Source organism: Bufo gargarizans, chromosome 10, assembly GCF_014858855.1.
Source record: "Bufo gargarizans isolate SCDJY-AF-19 chromosome 10, ASM1485885v1, whole genome shotgun sequence".
In the NCBI taxonomy this organism is placed as follows: Eukaryota; Metazoa; Chordata; class Amphibia; order Anura; family Bufonidae; genus Bufo; species Bufo gargarizans.
The window spans coordinates 35,205,828-35,227,198 of NC_058089.1; the positions used below are offsets into that span (position 1 = coordinate 35,205,828).

General features: G+C 41.6%; 2 protein-coding genes across 5 annotated transcripts in view; both read left to right on the forward strand.

Moving 5' to 3' along the window:
* LOC122920313 (4-galactosyl-N-acetylglucosaminide 3-alpha-L-fucosyltransferase FUT6-like) overlaps positions 1-15,307 on the forward strand; it is a 28,895-nt gene extending 13,588 nt beyond the window's left edge. For all 3 annotated transcript variants that reach the window (XM_044269725.1, XM_044269727.1, XM_044269726.1), the window contains exon 2: positions 13,822-15,307. In XM_044269725.1, the coding sequence (XP_044125660.1) occupies positions 13,863-14,918 (1,056 nt within the window). In that variant the 5' untranslated portion in view covers positions 13,822-13,862 and the 3' untranslated portion in view covers positions 14,919-15,307. The remainder of the gene's footprint in view (positions 1-13,821) is intronic.
* Positions 1-21,371, forward strand: part of LOC122920311 (4-galactosyl-N-acetylglucosaminide 3-alpha-L-fucosyltransferase FUT6-like) — a 151,372-nt gene that overhangs the window by 13,553 nt on the left and 116,448 nt on the right. The gene's annotated exons all lie outside the window — the stretch shown is intronic.

Below are 21,371 nucleotides of genomic sequence, written 5' to 3' on the forward strand. Positions count from 1 at the left end.
TCTGCAAAAGTCACTCCAACCATTTATTTGCCTCGCTTGTCAATCAATGGTGGGGTTATGCCTAGTGAGCCAGGGTAGCCCCAACACTAGAGGAGTAGGCAACCCGCTTAGGACGAAACATGACACATCCTCAACATGAGTATCACTCACAATCAAACGGATATTGTGAACTATGCCCTTTAACGATTTCTGAGAGAGTGGAACGGAATCAATAGCAAAAACAGGTATATCCTTTCCCAAAGTGCATACCTGGAAACCATGAGTTATAGCAAATTGATTATCAATGAGATTGACAGCTGCTCCACTATCTACAAAAATCTCACAAAAAATGTTCTTGCTCTCTAGCGCCACCCAGACAGGTAGGACAAAACGGGAACTACAAGCAAACGGAAAACCTTCAATTTCCGCATCAACCTTGCCAATAGTAACAGATGGAACGTTTTTAGAGGATCTTTTTCTTTTTGTTTCTTTATTACTTAAAAAAAAAACTGCCTGAATCTCCTAGAGGGACAAACATTTGCCAAATGATTTATACCTCCACAACAGAAACAAACCTTCCTATGAGAGCTGAATCCTCTATTGTCAGAGGCAAGCAAACCCAGCTGCATGGGCCCCTGCTCAGAAGGGATTGAGAGCGACTGAGACCCCTGTGCACTGAATGAGACCGCCACAGTGTCCTTGGACTGAGTATGACAGGAAGGAGTGATCTCTCCTCTCTCTCTAAGGCGCCTGTCAATACGAACGGCCCGAGACATGGCAGAGTCCAAGGAGGTAGGTCTCTCATGAAAGGCAAATGCATTTTTCAATCCCTCTGAAAGACCATGGCAAAATTGACTTCGGAGTGCAGCATCATTCCAACCAGTATCAGCTGCCCATCTCCGAAATTCTGAACAGTATATCTCTGCGGACTGTTTACCCTGGCATAAAAGACGTAGTCTAGACTCAGCCAGAGCAATACGATCCGGATCATCATACAGGGAGTGCAGAATTATTAGGCAAATTAGTATTTTGACGACATCATCCTCTTTATGCATGTTGTCTTACTCCAAGCTGTATAGGCTTGAAAGCCTACTACCAATTAAGCATATTAGGTGATGTGCATCTCTGTAATGAGAAGGGGTGTGGTCTAATGACATCAACACCCTATATCAGGTGTGCATAATTATTAGGCAAATTCCCAAGCTGTGAGGAAAGGTAATCAATCACAGCCCTCAGTCAGTATATATTAAGTGCATAGTGCCTCAACTAAAATGATGACATAGGGAAAATGTATGCAGTAAAGGTAAATACAGACCAAACAGTCATGGATCCCAACACATGTTTCGAGGTCGCTTTTAGTTGAGTCACTATGCACTTTATATATACTGACTGACGGCTGTGATTGATTACCTTTCCCCACAGCTTGGGAATTTTTATTGCAAAGTTATATGTACTATAATGCGGCAGACCTGTGGAGATCATCCTGTGTGATTTAATGCTGCTTATGTATATGGATTTCTATGTTTTATACAAGTGTATGTCCAATAAAAGGTTTAGTATTTCTATAAATTCATGCTGTTTAGTCTAGTTTTGGGTAAATTATTCTCAGTCTGTAAAAGTTGCGTACTACTCGGACAACATCGTTCCAAGCAGCAACCTGGGAGTCCAAGATGCATCCAAACATCCTCCCCATGCTGTTCCCGAACCATTTCAGTGGTGTTTCCATCAATTGCTGAACTTTTACTGTGAACCAGACACCCTCACCTCTTCAGAGCAGGGGAAACCTGGTTTAATGCTCTGGTTCTCCCATTGACATCCATTGTGCTCTGTTGCTCTGTTGGTGCTCGATCAACACTAGCGCTTACCCTTTGGCTCATCAGTGTAGTAGCTGGACAGCTAAGACCTGTCCTAGGTTGCTAATATAGCTTGTGTGTTTCTACAGCTAGACCTGCCAATAACCTTAATACGGTTCCTATGTTTGTGTGTTAAAGACAAAAGCAGAGTTATTTACAGTGATTTCATGTTTGGGTGTCATATAACTGTTATATATTGTGTTCACAGAAGCAGAAAAGATAATATGCCTTTAAGATTCATTATATATTGTAAGGTAAGCTCAATGACACAACAGAAACAACAGAAAGCATAGAGATAAACTGTTGTTGCTGGGCAGGAGTCTTGACCAATCATAGCCAGACTCACACACAGCAAGTGTTTTGACCAATCACAGCCAGCCTCACACACAGCCTGTGTGGGGAATTCCCCTAGCAGGAGCTGCTAGAATCATTGCACCAGAGTAGAGGAGCTAAACAGACATCCACTCCACTAAGAGCTGTGTTTTATGGAAGCAGAGAGGCCAAAATAGGTATTTAGAACAGTTATATAATGTTCAATATTGCAATCCAAATTGCAAGCATACAATTGCAACCATTCAAATTCCATATTGCGATCCAGGTTGCATACAACCATACCAGATCATACTCAACCAATCTACAAATAGTTACTGCTAACTGCATACTTCAAATTGCAACCAAATTCAGCAAGTAGAACTATTAGTTAGACCTCAAATATACCTCTCAGAGAGATCATGAGGTGCTTAAAAAACTTAAAGTAAGAATACAGATACTCAAGAGAGAAATATATCCACCATTTTATGTTGAATGACAAGATTGAACAGTTGAACCACGATCCTATGCATCCCGCATTTGACAAGATTGAACAGTTGAACAACGATCCTATGCATCCCGCAATTTTGTGATATATTTTCAACACGTGTTATGCACACGGACTATCTGCTACAGAGGCAGCAGTGTTATATATGAAGAAAAGTTGAAGTTAATAAAGAAGTTATTTCAAGCATTTGGTGTGCTCTTTAAACCTGTTTCCATAGAACAGCGCTAGAGGAATTACAGAGTAATGGACAGTCTGGTTAGACTAAAAAGTCAGAAATATCAATATTCTTCTAATGCCGCAGCGCAAAGGGACTTTATAGTGCTGCGCCTGCCACAAGTGTATACTCGTCTATTTTAATATGGCTGGACCATTGTACAAATCAAGCACCCTTTACCTTTAGTGTCACTCCTATGATCTCATTGATTGCAAGGTATGAGCAGGGCCCTTACTCCTGTTGTTTTAATTGTTGACTTGTTTGTGGCTATGTAATTTATGACTCTATTTGTACATGAACCCTCTAATTGTAAAGCGCTGTGTAATATGCTGGTTCTATATAAATAAAGGTAAATATTATTAGTGGCATGTGGCTGTAATAGTAGTGTCAAGAATAACAGCACAGTATGGAACAGATATGGAAGTAGATGTGTGTGCAGCTGTTATGGTAATAGTAATAGTAGTGATGGCTGTGTAGCAGTAGTGATAGTTGCAATAGAGTTAATGGAAGTGGCAGTAGGGGAAGTAGCAGTAGGGAGTAGCAACTGTGGTGGCGGCAGCAGCCAAACGGCATGGAACATGATGGCAGGCAGCCAGACAGTGGCAGTAGCATAGTGGAGACAGCAGAAGCCATTTGGTACAGAACATGATGGTAGGCAGGCAGACAGTGGCATGGTTGCAATAGTGGCAGCAACCAAAATATACAGAACTTGATGGTAGGCAAGAAGACAACGGTAGTGGCATGATGGTGAGCAGAAACCAGGGGAGTACCTATAATGGAAGCAGAGGAAGTGGCTGCTATGGGGCCTGAACTCAGAAGGGGCCCACCCAGGAGGAAGACTGAAAGATTTTATTGTCAGGGCCCCCTCAACAGGACAAGGACATTATAAGCAGTGATAGTATATACATTGACATGACATACAGTGTATACATGTAGGAAATGGATGGAGCAGCTGCCTCACATGGTCTGAAGGAGCTAACTTTCTAGCTACAGGAGCGAGGGTTGCACGGGAAGAGTGGGTTGCCGAGGAGGTTGGGGGGAGGGAATGTTCAAAAACTGCCACTGGCAGCAGCCATACGGTATGTAACATGATAGTAGACAGGCAGACAACAGCATTGGCATAATGGTTCAACATAAGCAAGGTGCAAATCTATCTGGAGCTATGTTGAAATTTTAATTTTTCCATGCCTTTTCATTTTGACAAAAGTGATATTTTGTATCGTTTGGGTACCATTTGGGTGCCATGATTGCACCTGCCGTGCTGAAAACTCTCTGAGATGACATTGGAGGCTTGGCAAGGCAGTACACAGCATACACCAGTTTCGGCTACTGTTCCAAACTTCCCACCCAGAAGTCTATAGGGTCAGGGAATGCGGTTTGCGCTGAAGAAAGGCCAGTTAGGACTGAACCTAGATGTTGAGGTGGTTCATCTCCGTTTGCTGATTTGTGTCAGCCTGGCATGAAATATGAAAAAAGTGCTCTATTATTTTGATGATACTGAGGCTGCTGCTGTTGTGGCTTCTGCTGCTTGTAGTAGCCTAGATGGCGGCAGGTGGGTGACTCTGCAGGGGTGGAGAAGGGCCTCCCAGTCAGACATGTGGGCAGCAGGCATATGCTCTCCGAACGCTGTGTCAAGCTGCATACATAGTGGGTTATTTATTTAGACTAGCGTTTTAGACAGCGTGAGCATCTGTTTTAAGATAAATATCATGGGGATAATATTGTTGATGCCGCAGTTGACCCTACTGACAAATCTGGTGGTCTCTTCTAAGGAGATGACTATGCAACATGTATCTTTGATGAGCTGCCACTGCTTGACCTCGAAACAACACATGCTCACTGCTGATGTGGTCTGGTGCATGATGAAATCATTCACCACTTTACGCTGCACGTCCAGATGCTCTAACTTATGCAAAGTGGAATGTTAGCTAGTTGGAACATCGCAGATCAACCAGTGCAATGGCATATTGTTCTAATGCTGTAAGTCTAGTTCCTTGCCACATAAGAATGGTTGAAATGTGAAGGCAGTTTCCTAGACATGGCCAGCACCTTCTGCAAGCCACTGTACTTGTTTAAAAAGCATTGCATGACTACGTTTATCACGTGCAGCATTGTGCGCCATGTAGGGAGCAGTGGCGTGTCTACGGTGCTTGGTACCTGGGGCGGGTCCTTTCTCTGGCACCCCTCCAATACTTTAAAATAAATTTTATCTTTTCACAGTAGTATTGCACTCATTGTACAACCTTCACATAGTTTTGTCCAGATAAGTGCCCCCTCACTGTAGTTATGCCCATATTGTGCCATCTCACGGTAGTTATGCCCACACTGTGCCTCATAACAGCTATGATCACCCCCTGCACAAGAGTAATGGCCTCTGTGCCCCCTTGATAATAGTAATGCCTATTGTGCCCCTTCATAGTAGTAATGCCCATTATGCCCCATTTACAGTAGTAATGCCCAATGTGCCTCCTTCATACTAATAATGCGCATTGTGCCCCCTTCATAGTAATAATGCCCATTGTGCCCCTTCATATTAATAAAGCCCATTGTATCCCATTCATAGTAGTAAGGCCCTCTGTGCCCCCTTTATAGTAAAAATGCCCATTGTGCCCCCTCCACAGTATTAATATCCATCTTGCCCCTTCCACAGTAGTAATGCCCATTGTGCACTTTTAATAGTAACATAGTAACATAATACATAAGACCGAAAAAAGACATTTGTCCATCCAGTTCGGCCTGTCATCCCGCAAGTAGATCCAGAGCAAGGCAAAAAAAGAAAAAAAAGTGAGGTAGAAGCCAATCCTTCCCACCCTAGGGGAATAAAAAATTCCTTCCCGCCTCCAAACAGACAGTTAAAATAACTCCCTGGATCAACGACCCCTCTCTAGTTGCCATAGCCTGTATTATTACACTCCAGAAATACATCCAGTCCCCTCTTGAATTCCTTTATTGTACTCACTATCACCACCTCCTCAGGCAGAGAGTTCCATAGTCTCACCGCTCTTACCGTAAAGAATCCTCTTCTATGTTTATGTACAAACCTTCTTTCCTCCAAACGCAGAGGATGTCCCCTCGTCACAGTCACAGTCCTGTGGATAAATAGATGATGGGAGAGATCTCTGTACTGATCCCTGATATATTTATACATAGTCATTAGATCTCCCCTCAGTCGTCTTTTTTCTAAAGTGAATAACCCTAATTTTGATAATCTTTCAGGGTACTGTAGTTGCCCCATTCCAGTTGCCCTCCTCTGGACTCCAGCTCTGCTATGTCTGCCTTGCTCACAGGAGCCCAGAACTGTACACAGTACTCCATGTGTGGTCTGACTAGCGATTTGTAAAGTGGTAGGACTATGTTCTTATCACGGGCATCTATGCCCCTTTTGATGCAACCAACCAATTATCTTATTGGCCTTGGCAGCAGCTGCCTGACACTGTTTTTTGCAGCTTAGTTTGATGTTTATTAAAATTCCTAGATCCTTTTCCATGTCAGTGTTACTAAGTGTTTTACCATTTAGTATGTACGGGTGACTTGCATTATTCCTTCCCATGTGCATAACTTTACATTTGTCAGTGTTAAACCTCATCTGCCACTTCTCTGCCCAAGCCTCCAATCTATCCAGATCCCTCTGTAGTAGTATACTGTCCTCATCAGTGTAAATTACTTTACACAGTTTAGTGTCATCTGCGAAAATTGATATTGTACTATGCAAGCCTTCTACAAGATCATTAATAAATATATTGAAGAGAATAGGGCCCAATAATGACCCCTGAGGTACCCCACTAGTGACAGTGACCCAATCTGAGTTTGTACCATTAATAACCACCCTCTGTTTTCTATCACTCAGCCAGTTACTTACCCACAGACAGACATTTTCTCCCAGTCCGAGCATTCTCATTTTATATACTAACCTCTTATGTGGTACAGTGTCAAATGCTTTGAAGAAGTCCAGATACACGACATCCATTGATTCGCCGCTGTCAAGTCTAGAACTTACCTACTAGAAACTGATTAAATTAGTTTGGCATGACCGATCCCTCATGAAGCCATGCTGATATGGCGTTATTTGCTTATTTCTGTTGAGATGCTCTAAGATAGCATCTCTTAGATAACCTTCAAACAGTTTACCCACAACAGATGTTAAACTTACCGGCCTATAGTTTCCAGGCTCTGTTTTTGGACCCTTTTTTAATACTGGCACCACATTTGCCATGCACCAATCCTGTGGGACATTCCCTGTCAGTATAGAGTCATTAAATATCAGAAAGAAGGGTCTGGCTATGACATTACTTAATTCCTTTAGGATACGGGGGTGTATCACATCCGGTCCTGGTGATTTGTCTATTTTAATGAGATTATAGGATGCTTTTAAAGATATCCCATTTTGTGGCTGTATTTTTATTTGTGAGGACTTTGTCCCAGTAAGTTAGGCCTATGGCTTCTCTTAGTTGGCTAAATTTAGCTTTTTTGAAGTTTGGTATTTTTATTCCTCCCTGTAGAAAAGCTTTTTTGAATGATAATTGGAAGGTTATTACTTTATGGTCACTATTTCCCAGGTGTCCCCCAACCTGCACGTCTGTTTTTCTGTCAGGCCTATTGGTTAATACTAAGTCCAGTATGGCCGTCCCTCTAGTCGGGTCCTGAACCAGTTGGGAGAGGTAATTGTCTTTGGTTATTGCCAAGAACCTGTTTCCTTTATGAGATGTACAGGTTTCATTTTCCCAGTCTATATCTGGATAGTTGAAGTTACCCATAATAACCACCTCATTATGATTTGCCTCTTCGTCTATCTCGTTTAGTAGCAGATTTTCTGTGGACTCTGGTATATTAGGTGGTTTATAATAAACTCCTATTAGTAATTTATTATTGTTTTTAGCTCCATGTATCTCTACCCACAGTGACTCCACATGTTCATGTTCCTCACTTATAGCTTCACGGAGTGGGCTGGGCTTGGTAGGAGTGGGCTGGTCCCAATTCCTGCCAGGAGGGGGGAGTTCTAGAGAGGTATAGAAGAGAGTGGACTGAGAAATTCTGGAGTAGGGGAGCACGTCCATCTGCTCCAGCTCCAAGGGCACTGGGAACTTGAAACAGCCCGTCTGTGAGGACCAGTACTCCAGGGAGACTGTGGGGTCCCAGACCACCATAAGAATTGCAAGCTACAGCATACAAAGATAGCAGACTGATTAACACTATAACTATACAGTTGAGGTATAACAAATTAAAACACTTGTCACCACAGTTCATGAGCAGCACATGCAAAAGCCTGCATTACACAAGTGGACACCTATAGCCACAAATGCCAGCTTATTGGGGAAATCGGGAGAGTGACTATTCTGTAGTGTTATTGTCTGCCATCTTGCCTGCCAACATATCTTAACATCTAGGGATAGAAACATTGCACCTTGTACAGACAACAGCTGAATGTACTTTATGTAACTCATTCAGTAAAGAAAAACATTTGTTGTTCTTCTGCATCTGCCTATTCACTGCATCGAACCGCAGGGAGCAATGGCCTGAATGAGTACACCTTGACACAACATCTCATCAGGGCCACTATCACTCCCATCCTCTGCACCTGCTTCTCAGAGGCTAGCTGCACTCCCTCTTATGTAAGTGAAGGTACCCACTGGGGTAAAAAAAAGGAAATAGAAAATAAAAATCTGTTATACTCACCTAGCCTTTTCTTCCAGTAACTGGAGCACATCCCGCTCTCCAAAAAGGCACAATGTATTGACATATTTACACCTGCTGGGATGAGTAGACGAGGATAGGCCGGGAAAATCATCCTCGCCTGACCCGTGCATTCTACTCATTCCAACAGGCAATGTCACTGCATTGCACCTGCTGGAGAGAGCATGGCCAAGGAATGAGGCAGACAGACATACATTACAGCCCCTCACCTGGGCACACACACACACAGTATTTTTTTTTTTTTTTTTTCAAAAACAGAAATCCATAGTTTATCAGCTTAATATCAAAAAGACATACAACATAATGTCATCATGTGCTGAATTTCCCTCTTATCTTTGCCCTCCCATCCCTCCCTTAAACCCCCTTTTCCGCGGAGCTACCATCGTAATTCTAAGTGTTTTCATTTCCAATTACCCCATATCCGCAACCAAACTGCTTTTTTCCCCACTGTTTGGGCAAGACTGTAGTCATACTCCTTAACCCTGTCTATATACTCCGTCCATTCCTGGAGACTTGGGTATTTCGAGGAGTCCCAATATTTGACTATTATTATCTTGGCGAGATTGCTCAATTTTATTTTTGTTTATCTCTGGGAGGGTGCCAAGAATCACATATTCAATACGAACTTCATATTTCACCGGGGAGCTGTTCTGCAATTTCTGGAATATTTTACTCCAGTAGTCTTTTACACCTGGGCATTCCCACAGTAGGTGTTTATAATAGCATTGTTACATTTATAGCAGTTCGGTTCTTTGTCCTTATAAATAGTATGTAATAGTACTGGTGTGTAGTAGAGGCGGTGTATGATTTTCAAAAGAATCCATGTATGAGCAAGGAAAACTGCAGACTTTTTAATATTTTTATATACAGTATCCCACGAGATCGGTTCTGTATTCTGCAAGGATTCCGGTTAATGGCTTAACCTGTCCTTTGTGAAGAACCTGTGAAATTAAGTGTATCCCCTGTTTTTCCCAATACTCAATATCCACTAAATGCATGACTTGCGGTAGACAGACGTTCCCCCAGAGAGGGGTAAGGCTACTTTCACACTTGCGTTCAGAGCGGATCCGTCTGCATTATATTGTTAAAAAATTTCTAAGTGTGAAAGTAGCCTCAGACGGATCCGTCCAGACTTTACATTGAAAGTCAATGGGGGACGTATCCGTTTGAAGATTGAGCCATATGGTGTCATCTTCAAGCGGATCCGTTCCCATTGACTTACATTGTAAGTCTGGACGGATCCGCTTGCCTCCGCACGGCCAGGCGGACACCCGAACGCTGCAAGCAGCGTTCAGGTGTCCGCCTGCTGAGCGGAGCGGAGGACAGACGGTGCCAGACTGATGCATTCTGAGCGGATCCGTGTCCACTCAGAATGCATTAGGGCTGGACGGATGTGTTCGGGGCCACTTGTGAGGCCCTTCAAACGGAACTCACAAGCGGACAGTAGCCTAAACTGAACCGCTTGGGATAATCCGACAATAAGCCTAACTTGTTTCCAAATATGCCTAAGCATTCTACTAAACGGATTTGTTACTGTTTTCTTCTCAATGGTGTCCGTTTCCAGAATCTGAAAAAGATCTTCCCAAGGTCTGCAGTCCTCCCAAAAAATTAGCCATAGACAGTTATTCTTTCGATTTCTCATACACCATCTCAATTGTGCAGCTACATAATATCCTTTAACCCCTTAGTGACCACCCATACGTGTTTTTACGGCGGTCACTAAGGGGCCTTAGGCTGGGCCGCCGTACGGCTCCCCTGTGCAGCGGGGAGCGCGGACCCGGCTCTCACATGAGAGCCGGGGCCCTGCTCTAACAGCCCTGACCGTCAGAAGTGCAGATCCGGGTTGTTTAACCCTTTACATGCCGGGCGCAATGGCGTCCGCTGCATGTAAAGTGGTGACAGAGGGAGCGGACTCCCTCTGTCTCCCATCAGCACCACGAAAATGCGATCGCGGGGTGCTGATGTGTTCGGAAGCTTACCTCGCTTCCGATCAGGGCCCCAAGCCTGTCTTCAGTTCTCTCCAGCAGGCTGTGCCTCTCTGGCGCAGCCTGCTGGTCAATCTTTGAATAGCATTGCTATTGAAATGTAATGCCTTATAGAGATAATGCATTACATTTTAAAAGCAATCAAAATACTGTAAATTATAGTCCCCTTGTGGGACTTTTAAGAAGTAAAAAAAATAGAAAAAAAATACACATTTATTAAATAAAAAAAATTCCATAAAATAAAAAAATATGCTTTTTTTTCCATTGAAAATACGCTTTTCAATGAAAAAAATTGCAAAAAGAAAATATCCCCCATATGTTTGGTATTTCCACATCCGTAACGACCCGGACTACATAAATATTACATAAATTATCCCCTATGGTGAACGCTGTAAAAAAATAAAAAAAATAAAATAGAATTTCTAATTTATTCTTAGTTTCCACCGAAAAAAACCTAATAACAAGCGATCAAAAAGCGCCATTTACTCCAAAATGATACCAATAAAAAATACAAGTTGTCCCTCAAAAATCAAGCCCTAACACAACTCCATAGAAAAAGAAAAAAAAAGTTATGGGTCATGTGAAGTAGCAATGCAAAATCATTTTTTTGGTTAATAAAAGGGGTTTTATTGGAAAAAAAAGTAGTAAAACGTAAAAAAAATTATAAGTATTTAGTTTAGTACCGAAAAATGAACGCCATAAAATTTATAATGTAAGAACGCAGTGGCAGTATTGCTATTTTTCCCCATCTCCGTCCCAGAAAGAGTTAATAAAAGTTAATCAGAAAGTTATGTGTACCCCAAAATGGTGCCATTAAAAACTACAACTTGTCCCGTAAAAAAACAAGCCCTCATAAAGCTACATAGACGAAAAAATAAAAAAGTTATAGCTCTTGGAACGAGACCATGAAAAAAGGAAGAAAAACGCTTGGTCATAAAGGCCCAAACAGGCTTGGTCACTAAGGGGTTAAGAAAGGGGACAGAGAGTCCTCCCTCTTCTTTATATAGGTATTGTAATTTAATTCTGACCCGTTTGCGACCGCATATTAATTTGTTAAAAAGGGTCTCCAGTTTATTAAAAAACATATCTTAAATTGTTATTGGACTTGCATTTAGTAGCATTGGTAATAATGTCATTTTTATAAGAGCAATGCAATTGATTTGTGACAGGGGGAGTTTTAGCCATATTCTAATTTTTTCCTTTACTTTATCTATTATTGTCAGTGTGTTCAATTTCGTATAATGTTCTAGTTTAGTCCCTATATGGATGCCCAGGCATAATAGAGAGTCTGATGGATGCAATATACTAACCCGGGACTTATAACCCAGAGGTACTGGGCGTCTTAATGGGAGAAATTTTTATTTTTCCCAGTTTGTTTCGTATCCAGATAAGCCTCCAAAATCATCCACGCTTTCCATAATCCTGGGTAAAATCGTATATCCCCTCTCCAAGAAGAGCAAAATATAGTCTGCATATAAGCTTATTTTATCAACCTCTCCCTCACAACCAAAACCCTGTATTTTCTCGTCGGCTCTAATTTTACATGCCATTGGTTCCAGGAACAACGAAAAGAGCAGAGGGGAAAGGGGGCATCCCTGACGAGTTCCTTGAGTCAAGGAGAAAGATGACGAATATTCCCCGTTGATTCGGACTCAGGATACGGGGTTTTGGTACAGGATGCGGACCCATCTGGAGAAGTATTCACCTATTTTCACCCGTGTCAACACTCTCCAGAGGAAGGGCCACTCCACCCTGTCAAAAGCTTTGGCCGCATCCAGAGACAGGATGGAGCTATCCTCCCCCTCCCCTGTCTGTATATTCAGAAAAGCCCTCCTCACGTTGTCCTGTATATTCCTATTGGGGATAAACCCAGTTTGGTCAGCGTGGACGACTTTGTGGATTACGTTTTTTTATTAGAGTTGAGCGAACACCTGGATGTTCGGGTTCGAGAAGTTCGGCCGAACTTCCCGGAAATGTTCGGGTTTGGGATCCGAACCCGACCCGAACTTCGTCCCGAACCCGAACCCCATTGAAGTCAATGGGGACCCAAACTTTTCGGCCCTAAAAAGGCTGTAAAAAAGCCCAGGAAAGGGCTAGAGGGCTGCAAAAGGCATCAAAATGTAGTTAAATCCCCTGCAAACAAATGTGGATAGGGAAATGAATAAAAATAAAATAAATAAAAATTAACCAATATCAATTGGAGAGAGGTCCCATAGCAGAGAATCATGCTTCATGTCACCCACCACTGTAACAGGCCACTGTCAGATATTTAGACCCCGGCACCCAGACAGAGGAGAGAGGTCCCATTGCAGAGAATCAGGCTTCATGTCATAGCAGAGAATCAGGCTTCACGTCACCCACCACTGAATTATTGCAAATTTCATACTCCTCTTCGGGTAAAAATACTCCTCAAAAATGGTAAGAGGAGTATTTTTACTCTTCTGGAAAAAATGTAGTGCGACCTCTGATCTTAAAAACAGCAGACACCATTGCTACTCTTGATGTGGCCACACCCAGCCTCAACCTTTGGGCAACTTCCTAGCATAGCAGAGGAGTGCATGAGGGTTTCAGGTAATTTATCTTATTAAATAAAAGCACTTGTAATGGCTGAGCATACAGTAAATCAAGGTGCCAAATAGTGACTGAAACTATAATAGTGTTGTTTAAACATTAACTATTAGATTTTTTACATTTAGGTTAGGACTACAATGCGATCTTTGCTGCGTCATCCGTATGATGACCAAAGATTGCTGAATAGCAGTACAGCCATTGAACCCTGGAATCATAGCTGCAGAAATTTACAGTGTTGCAGCAACTTACTAATCGCGCTGCGACCGCCATTTAGCCCAATGTCTGCACTGCCACACAGAGATCTCTGGTCATGCAACAAGTCTTGTGTCCATGTTCGCCATGTAACCACAGTCTTAAAGGGTTTGGTCCATCTCAGACATTGATGACATATTGCTGTGATATGCCATTACTGTCAGATAGATTCAACTGAGACTATACATTTTATCAGCAACAAAATAGGGAACCCATTCTGATACTTTATTTTAGTTTCAATTTAACTTTATTTAAACAATACCTTCAATAAATAAAAAAATCTATAAAAAGGTACTAAAAAGTTTGTAAAAAAAAATGCTGTGAAACCATCAAAAGTGGAAAAGCACTAAAATGTGTAGGGTCATTTAAGACTGATACACTCTGATTTTAAATGGGGTTAAATTAAAGAGAGATTTAGATCAATGATCAGATGAAATAAATATATTCTTTCTCCAATAGGTATGATACTTGTCAAAGTGGTTTCATCTCCAGTTACATAAATGGACCATCAAGGGAAGACCTTAACACTGAAGACTATTTTTGTTATTTTGATTGTACAGTTGTGCTTAGCCATTATTTTATATTCATTTTATAACTATGAAAATCGCTCAGTGTCTAGTTATGAATTTTCCTATACAAGTATACATCAAGAACTGGCTAATGACACGAAGATCATCCTTGTTTGGACCTGGCCATTTGGTGACACATTTCCACTTAATGAATGTCCACCATACACTAATATTTCTGGATGCTTTTACACAGCTAACAGAACCTTGTATTCTTCTGCAGATGCAATTGTTATGCATCACAGAGATGTATGTTATTCCAGGAAACAGTTACCTCAGATACCAAAACCACCAAATCAGTATTGGATATGGTTTAACTTGGAGTCTCCATCACACAGCCCAAACTTGCATTTTATGGATAATCTGATCAATCTCACAATGTCTTTTAGAGCTGATTCAGATATTTTCTCACCTTATGGCTGGCTAGAGCTGAATCAACGAGAAGAGAACTTCACAATTCCTCCAAAGACTAAATTGGTGGCCTGGGCAATCAGTAACTGGAACCCAAAATCTAATAGAGTACGGTATTACAAAGAGCTCAAAAAATTTCTTCCTGTAGACATATATGGAAGACAGCATTTAGCTCTCCCAACAAATGAACATGAAAAAACATTGTCCAAGTATAAGTTTTATCTCGCCTTTGAAAACTCAATTCATGAAGATTATATTACAGAGAAACTCTGGAAGAATGCATTGAAATCTGGTTGTGTGCCAGTTGTATTGGGACCGCCTCGAAAAAATTATGAGCGTTTTATTCCGAAAGACTCTTTTCTACATGTTGATGACTTCTCCACACCTGAAGAGCTTGCTAAATATATCTTAAAGTTGGACAGTGATGACAAAGCTTACCAGCAGTATTTTACATGGAGGTCCAGACTTCATCCCGCTGCAGATACTAACTGGCAGACCCATTACTGCAGAGTATGTAAAGCAATAAAAGAAGCTCCTGCATACAAAACTATTTCAAAACTTGGAGAATGGTACAAATAATTACAGGGTGGTTTCTCAGGTTGTTTCTATATTAGCTGAAATTCAGTATGAAAATATTCAATTTTTAGGCAATTCTAATCACATGTTGCATTTTTGCAGTTCGGTGCATTTTTTCATAAGCTTCTGTATATGAAATAAAGAAAAAAATACAAAAAAATACTTGTCTAAGGAGAAACACTTGTACAAAATCAAATGAAATTTATGGCATTTTTTGCAAGCCACTAAAACTGTGAAGAAACCACTGCAGTTTTATCAGCACTGACATAACACAGTCAGGCCTCTTTCACACAACCATTTTTTCTTTTCATTTTTCATTTCTTCTTTTGCGTTCCGTTTACGGTCCATATACGGAAACCATTCATTTCAACGGTTCCGCAAAAAAAAAAAAACTGAATGTACTCCGTATGCATTACGTTTCCGTATTTCTGTTTTTCTGTTCCGTTGAAAGATAGAACATGTCCTATTATTGCCCGCAAATCACATTCTGTGGCTCCATTCAAGTCAATGGGTCCACAAAAAAAAGGGAACACATACGGAAATGCATCTGTATGTCTTACGTATCCGTTCTGTTTTTGCGGAACCTTCGAAAATTTTATGCCTAGCCCAATTTTTTCTATGTAATTACTGTATGCTGTATATGCCATACGGAAAAACGGAACAGAAACGGAAACACGACGGAAACAAAAAACGGAACAACGGATCTAAGAAAAATGGACCATACGGTCGTGTGAAAGAGGCCTCAGTGTTAAGCAAGTCTCCACAGTTATGTAAACAGAAGACAAAGAAGTGTTGTCAAGGCTCAAAATGGGCCATTTAGAGCTATTTTTCTAATAGAAATGTATGATTTCAGTTATTAAAGTATATTACAAAAATAGTCAGTATTACTGCCCCTACACAGTACAAAAAAATGTCAGTTACACGTTAAATCAACAACATTTCAATTTATGTTGTGGGTTTCACCCTTTGCAATTCAAAGCAAATCTGCAATAAAAACCTCAACAAATCTGCTGAATAATTTTTACTGCAAATCACAGCAAAATCTGCACATTGTGGCCTTGACAATGAAATTGTAATTTAATGCATTTTATTTTCAAGCATTTTTTTCACGCCCTCTTAAAAAAATACAAATAAAAAAACTGCAAAAAGACTGTATGAAGGAAGATTATGTTATTGATTATATTAACTTTTAGAGTGCTGCCACATGTTAAAGTTTTTGATGCAGTTTTTTTTTTTTAAAGTAGAGAAGTAGTATCTGCACTTTCTCTCCTTTTATTATCCACAACTGTTTTTGGCTTCAAAGGCTGCATCAAAAAGCCTGAATGTGTGTTGTACTCATAGAGTGTTATTGAAGGGTACCTGCTCTGACCACCCCTCTCTCCCTCTCCTTGATTAACAGAGCCATTGCATTGTCATTTTGTCAGGTCCTGTCAATCAAGAAGGAGAAGGAGGGGCTTGGGCCCACCATTGGTGAACTTAAAAGGAACTTATGTCGATTTTGCTTCAGACAGCATGTTATAGAGCAGGAGGAGCTGAGCAGATTGATATATAGTTTTGAGTTAAAAGAGTCAGCCTAACCTGTATTTTATTCATTTAAATTCCTGTTCATTCTGGGTTTTGAAGTCAAGGAGGCGGTCTTATCAGTGATTGACAGCCTTCATCTGTAAATGCGTACACAGTGATAGCTGTCAATCACTGATAGGACCGCCTCCTTCACTTCAAAACCCAGAATGAACATGAATTTAAATGAATAAAATACAGGTTAGGCTGACTCTTTTCCCACAAAACTATATACCAATGTGCTTACCATGGTGCCTGTAGCTTACATCGCATTTTATAGGTGGATGGCTAAGTGAAAGGAATTTTAAGAGTAAATCCACAGTGGGCATAAATGACATGGGAAAAACACACTGTGGATTTTGCCATGTATCCGCAGAAAAAGTTAAATGGTCTCAAATTTTTTTAAACAACTTATTCTCAGTGGTCACTTTAGGTGAACCTGAATAAATGTGCAAATTAGTTGGATTCATATTTTTTTTTATGTTGGTCACCCTAAAAACCTCTTTGAAATCCTTACCACTAGGGGCCTCCATTCTAGCAATTTTGCTGTCTACTCGGTGTTACTAAGTGAATTCTGTCCTTAGCAGCAGATTCTGTCCTTACCTCGGCTGATCGTAATTTTGAAAGATACTGGAAGGAATAAATGTACTTCATTTATAAACACTGTGTGCTTGGGAGTCTACCTCTGCTCTCCTCAGGCTGGTCAAAAGTTTGTGAAGGGAAGTCTAGACTAGTATAGCTCTGGTAGAGGCCTACATGTGGTCACACCCAACAGCTCAGAGAGGACAGCATAATGTAGCTCTACAACAGCAGAGCAATTAGCAGCCAAGAACACAGCACCTGAGTGCTCAGGGAGGCCAAATTATAATCCAAGCCAAGTCCCCAGCCAGGACTTTAAGAGAAATTGGGGCAAAATCCATGTGAATAACGTATTAATTTTGCTATTGCAAAGGGAATCTATGGTGGAAACCTATAGCATAAATTTATATACTGCAGATTTAAAATTGCACTGCCTGTAAATTTCCACAGAGGAGCACTACATGTCAGTGGTTGGCAGAAGAGAAGGAACATCCAGTACAGAAGAGACTGTTTCTACTAGTGATGCATAAATGTCAGCTTCTGGAATCAAAATGTGACGTGTACTCAAATATTATTTATAGACATGTGAATGGAGTATTTTCATTGAAGTATATACAATATATATGGCACCAGGCAAAATTCACGTCAGGTACACCACTGCTAGGTTCTTTTGTTCCATATAATTACAGTTCAAGAGCACCTGTCACCACAAAATGCAGTGCAATCTGTAGGTAGCATGTTATAGAGCAGGAGGAGCTGAGCAGGTTGATATATAGTTCAGTAAACCTTGTAATTTATACATTTATATCTCTGCTGTTTCTGACCTAAAGGGGTTATCCCAAGACTAATGTAAATAATGAAAATCAGACATCATGTAGTACATGACAATCTCTTTCTATCATAGCTATAATCACTCATTGCTCTACTAGATTTATAGCAAATGGGCAGTTCAAGGGGAGAGTTCACTCTATCACAACTTAGGGGGCAGTTGAAGGATGAAACTGAGCATGTGCGGCCATCTCAGTGAGTGTAGGACAAAGAAAAAAGAAAAAACAAACAGCAGGTGGCGCTATACAGATAAATTTTATTAAATATCTCAGTGACTATGTGTTGAGGAAGGGTTGAAACACATGTATATATATATATATATATATATATATATACATATATGCATGCAAACACGTGCATGCATATATGATATATATGCATGCATTAATGGTCACTTTATAGGGTGATGTGCGCAGATGTACCAAGCATCTGCGCACATCTGCCCTTAGTGGCCCACAGGGGCTCATGGTGGCCCCTGTGGGAGATCTGTGTCCCCTTATAATATAGGGGCTGTGCCCCCTTATAGTGTAGAGGCTCTGCCCTCTTATAGTATAGGGGCTGTGCCTCCTTATAGTATGAAACTATGTCCCCTTACATCCCCCTTCATAACATATATGCCCCCTGATGCATGATCAATGTATACATGTGTATGGATGTGCCCCAAGCATCCATACACATGTATATTATATATATATATCCCCCCATCTCCATAGGCTGTAACCAGGTGCATCGGTGTGAATGGGCCCCAAGCATTCACACCGATGCAATCTGGCTAATTGCCTCAGAATGACTGGAAAAGGGTCCGGTCATCCTGATGGATACAAAGAGCTCAGATTCAACAGAATCTGAGGCCTTTGTTCTAATTATCTCCAGCGCCACTGGAGATAATAATGCATGATAGAAGGGAGGGAGAAACCTCCCCTCCTTCTATTATGCACATTCCGACAGTGCGATTACTATCGACAGGACCCCCCCCCCCCACCCTGATAGAAGAGAGCAGACCCCTGGACGGACGAGCAGACCCATGGACGAACGAGCAATATACCATAAGTATCACCCCCTTTACTATCTCACCAACGATCCCTACCACTATCCCACTAATGATTTACCCTTTAAATCCCTGACCCACTACTGCCCCTTGTTTAACCCCTACACCCCTGGTATATTCAAACCCCTAATCCCCTGGATACACACCTGATAACCCCTTGTGGCAACCCCTGCATCCCTGCCACACACACCCTCACTGTACACTTGCAGGAAATTCACCCCTGCATTGCTGTACAGCCCTGATACTGTGCACCCTGGCCCCTGATTAACCCTTGCAGTGCTGAACCTCCTGTAACCTTCTGTTACAGAGTAGTAACCCTTGCAACGCTGTCCGCTATTGTGTCTGTGGCCTGCACTCGCCCCTGCAGCGCCACTGTTAACCCTTATTGTACCCCATAGGGACAGAAAGTAGTCAGGGGGGTAGGTTGCTAATATTTGTATGTATGAACTGTATAGTTAGTTTATGGGTGGAATTTGGGAACGTGTAGTGTAGTTTAGTATTGTATATTTAGTGCTGTATTGTTAGTGTATTGCATGCGTAGTGTATTGTTAGTAATAAATACTGTTACTTGTAACTATCTGTGTGATGTGTAGTTATTGGCGATAGTTAGTTCAGTAAGGCGCATGCAGCTAGCGTAGTGATTAGTGTAAGGCAAAGTATAGTGAAAATATTGTGTTATTGTTTTATAAAGGCATAAATAGGCAGAGTCATCAATAGACAGCCCCTCCTATTTATGAATATTAATTATCAATATTTGCATAAATATTGGTGATTAATATTCCCCCTTTACACTATGCAAAATGTTTAACTACATGCTATTACAAAAGTATTCAGATCCAGGTGCTGGTTTGAAAAATTTAAAATATTTTTCATGGGACAACCCCTTTAAGTTATATATGTGCCAAGTGTCATCAGTAATTCATAGCATTTCTCGTGTGTGTATATGCAGCGAGCCCCAAAGGAGCTGAAGCAGAAGATGGGAGTGGTAGTGGTGGCCCTGATGTAGTGTGGTTATAGTGTCATTTCTCTCCTCTCACGCTCAGAAACTTGCAAGCTGACACTTTTTCTCTCTGGATTCATTTCTTTACGGCTTTACTCTAGCACCTCTATGGCTTTATTCTGGCTATGTCCTCTTAGGTGAGCTGCCTCTGAGGGACACTTGGGGCAATTATGTCCTCCTAGGTGAGGTCCACATGACTCTAGCTAGCTTAGTCCCACCATTGACAGGACCAGTTCATTCATACCAAGAGGGGAGGAAATGAATGGTAGGTTCCATTCCTGTTGTCAAACATTGGCAACCATACATCTGCTGGTGCACAAAGTGTATTACATGTCGATACATTCATATTGCATATAAAACAGTGAACAATTGCAGATACCATAGTAGTACCCCCAGGTCTAGGGTACTACACACCCCATTGGTTAAAGTCAGGCAATCCTTGGACTGTGTTTAGTCTCCTCATCAATGTTAAGAGACAGGGTTAAAGACATACATGCTTTTACAAAAAGTTTAAAAGACTAATAATAAAACAGTGTCCCAAACACGGCACCGCTCAAATGTGCCTGAGTCTTACCCTGCTTTCACACCTGAGCGTTTCTCAAACGCGCGTTTTACGCGCGTTTTTGTTGCGCGTTTTTTGTAATAGTAAACGCGCGTTTGTGTGATTGACTGCAGTGTCCTATGGCCACAAAAGCGCGTCAAAACGCCCCAAAGAAGCTCAAGTACTTGATTATGCGTCGGGCGTTTTACAGCGCGATCGTACGCGCTGTAAAACGCCCAGGTGAGAACCATTCCCATAGGGAATCATTGGTTTCTCCTTGTTGAGCGTTTTACAGCGCGTAGGAACGCGCTGTAAAACGCTCAGGTGTGAACCCAGCCTTAGAGTTGGGTAAACTGCTTAAACCTTGTAGTAAACAATGGGTCCCACACTTGAGGCTCTTTAGAAATAGTCCAATAAACACAGATGATGGTCACAAGGACCTCTGGTGCATGAGAGTCAGATCCTTTGGTCCAAGGTTTAAAAATGATTCCCCAGCTTTTTAGGCAAGATGGTCCATGGACCTGAGAAAGAATGGGGAATGGCACAACAGGTGCAACTGGGAGATGAAAGGGGAGTTCTGTACAGCATGTTATATGGGAGCGGCAAAATAGGGCACATTAAACAACGACAAACCAGGACCCAGTTCCAGGTATCTCACCCTCCTGAAGCTCGTCGCGCTCCTGCTGGGCAGTCCTTCACTTTCCTGCAAGTGTCAAGGAGGTGCCCCTTCTTGGCAGGCTCAGGCTGCCCTTGAGTACTGATAGCAGCAAGGATGTTGATGGCCAAATGTCAGTTTTTCTCCCGTCCTGTTGCTGAATTAGTCATGGTTGTGCAGGGTTACCACACGGCCCACATTAAGTCATAATCAGTTCCATCAAGGTAGTGGGGTTTAGGGAAGAA